Source organism: Sinocyclocheilus anshuiensis, unplaced genomic scaffold (assembly GCF_001515605.1).
Source record: "Sinocyclocheilus anshuiensis isolate Anshui unplaced genomic scaffold, SAMN03320099.WGS_v1.1 scaffold91, whole genome shotgun sequence".
NCBI lineage: Eukaryota > Metazoa > Chordata > Actinopteri > Cypriniformes > Cyprinidae > Sinocyclocheilus > Sinocyclocheilus anshuiensis.
In genome coordinates, this window is record NW_015552636.1 from 291,071 (window position 1) to 294,199 (window position 3,129).

The 3,129-nt window shown below is 39.5% G+C and overlaps 1 protein-coding gene across 1 annotated transcript in view; it reads left to right on the forward strand.

Annotated features, from left to right (window-relative positions):
- Nucleotides 1–3,129, forward strand: part of LOC107666692 (uncharacterized) — a 7,316-nt gene that overhangs the window by 3,781 nt on the left and 406 nt on the right. Inside the window, exon 2 of the mRNA XM_016458112.1 lies at nt 2,780–3,129. Coding sequence (XP_016313598.1) covers nt 2,780–3,129 — 350 coding nt within the window. The remainder of the gene's footprint in view (nt 1–2,779) is intronic.

Genomic DNA, 3,129 nt, shown 5'->3' on the forward strand with positions numbered 1-3,129 from the left:
GCATTTCTGTTGTGTGATCTTTGATGTTCACTCACTTAGCACACGCATCATTTGGATTAAAACTAAATCGTAAAAATAAAACCATTCATAGGGGCATTCACTATAAACATCATTTATTTTCAACCTGAGGCATACACGACTTTCTGGCGAAAGTGAATCTGCACCAGTACAAATACCTGCACGCGTTGCGCGCGTTTTGTTTGCTTGGGTGTTTCTGCATTATATGAGTGGCTTTGGAATATAAATCGCAGCACGTTTCAGATGAAAAAACGCGACTTCTGAATACAATTAGTTGTAATTAGAAATATGACAGAAGAGTTTGCTACTACCACAGTTTCTATGGGAGAATACATACCAGAAGTTAAGGTAGCACTGAGATTTTAGCAGAAATATAGTCTGTTCATTCCTATGGGCGGGTAACTGTGGGATTGACAAGAAGTTGTCACAAATTGTCCAAAAGTTGAGTTTCTGCTGGATTTAATGCATATATCATATTGTTTACACATTACTATATTTCGTTGAGATTTCAAATGCCGTTTGGATGCTACTTGTCACTAGACTGACTGGATTATACCGCATCTCGAAACAAAGCTTGCATCTTTCCAGCTGTAACATTGTGTATGATCCTTATGCAGATTATACAGATATAGATTTGCAGTCAAAGCACTATAAAATCGCTTATGGTTTGTGATGTGACTGCTGTGCAAGAGTTTGCACTGCTTCATCTTTCAACAAAAAAAAACAACAACTCTGTATTTACTTATAATTTAGGCGTCAGTGCAGGTTAAACTCGTGGCATTAGCAGCCCACAAGGTAACAGTGTTGCACTGCAGCAGGTCAGGGATGTGTTCTGCTCCAGTGCATTAAACACTTCTCCAATGATACAAATGTTACACCACACATGAAGATCCTGAAGATGTTCATTAGCTGGTTCAGTTGTGTTGGATGAGGGTTGGGGTCTTTAGGATCTTTACGAACAGTGCCGGTGTAGGACTAATACTGCCTTCAAGAGCTATCAGAAACTTCCTACTTCTGAAGTTGTTCAAGAGCTTTGTTGTCGGAAAGAACAGAAATCATGGTGGACAGCCAGCCTATTCATTCTTGCCTGTTTCTCGGGGAAATCTTATTAAAGCCAAAAGGTATAGATCAGAAGATATTTAGTCAATATCCATCAAAAAGTAGCGTCACATTCATTGGTAACCATATAAACATTCACAGCGCTATCTAGATATGCTTGCTGACGATTCCTACATTTCGGTCAAATAAATGCTATTTTCAATGCGTTCAATACATACAATATGCATTAAATGGTTATTTATATATGTAAATATACATGAATGTAATGGCAGGAGAAAGCAATGTAGATTAACTTTACAAAGCTGCTGTTTCTCTCCTCCACCGTATTTGAAGTTTATGGCTCGCCCAACTCAGAAACTCAGGTATCAAAGTTTCTCAGCTGTAAATACAACTAGAGGCCGTTCATGTCCAATTTCCGAATAGGAAACTCATAACTACGATAAATCCGACAGCATGTGAAGACAGCATAAATACCTGCTTGTGTCCTCATATCTTCCGTCTCTGCATAACTTACATCATTTTGACATGTTCTCCAGTTTAATAATGAGGAAAGTAGCAAATGCATGCTTGAAAAGTCACTTAATGTCACTCCATCATGTGCCGACTACAAGCACAAATAAAGAGAACTACAAACACGTACACTATACTGACAAAAGTATCCTTCTAATGAACAGGTTTGACTACTTTAGTCATTTGCATGAGTACAAATCGGAATGTTGGAGCATATAATGATATTCCAGGGAATTGTGTGCTTCTCATTTTATAGCAACAGTTTGGACAGGAGCCTTGTCTATTATAACACAACAATGCCTCTGTGTATAAGGCAAGGTTCAAAAAGAAATGATTGATTGAGTCAGCGTGGAAGAACTGGACTGGACTTTAAATGCAGACCTTGAGCCAAAAACTCATCACCAAATACCTGTGACTTATGGCTACAGTCATTTTAGACACTTCCAAAACTGTTGCAACAGAGATGAAAATACAATTTTTAAACACATGAATTATGTTTCCATCTTTGTCGCTACCGTTTTGGATGTGCCCTTTTCTGTTCTAAAGAAGGGGGCGGGGTCCCAATACTTTTGTCCATATAGTGTATGTGATGTACATGACACAGACGGTTATAAAGGGGTTATATTTCATCTGCAACAACTTTGTGAACTTTTATTAAGAGCAGGACAGATGCAAACTAATCATTAAGCAAAATCACAAGCAGGTTCTGCATGAAAGACTCACAACTGGCAGATCAAAGAATTGTTGAGTAGAATAAATGAAATGAACTTAAACTCTTGACTGTTCAGTTAACTTAATTTGATGTATGGTGACGTGCAACCAAGCGGTTAAAGATGCATTTTTATGACGTGGTAGTTTGCTCATATGTATGTACTTTTTCCTTCACAAAAAAAACCCTGTAATATAAGAAGGTGAATTGAGATGCAACTGATGTTTTGTCAGCTGGGTTTCAGGAGGAGTTTCTGAGGTCTGTAACTTACAGCATGTCTTTAAAGGACAATGACCTCTTATACAGTATGTCAAAAGATCAAAGACAGCTGCAATCCTCATGACCCCTTTAACCTGATTATATGAGGTTCTCAGAGACAAACTCTTGAAATCATTGTCAGATATGGCTTGGTCATCATTCTGGTGATGAAGTATCTCGAGTAGATCTCGAGTTCATGTTGATAACAGTTATTCTCGTCCGCAGCTCATTTCATCATCATGTCAAACACCTCGGCTCTGAGTCTGAACTCCAGCGTCTCTGGGTGGCGTCGTCCGCTGTGGTACCAGTATGAAGTGTGTGCGGAAGCTCCTCATTGGTTCATCTTCTACTTTGGAGTGAAAGTATTGAACCTGGTTGCAGGATTCCCAATGAACGCCCTCGTGTTGTGGCAGATTCTGAGGAAGAAGAGCGAAGGCTCGACGTCAGACATCTTCATTTTTAACCTTTCCATCCTCGATGCCTATTTTGGCGTCATGAGCGTGAACGAGGTCTTCAGCGGAGTCATCCTCTCGGCCTTCTTCATCATGGTGTTCTGCAACCTCTCCATCATCTGG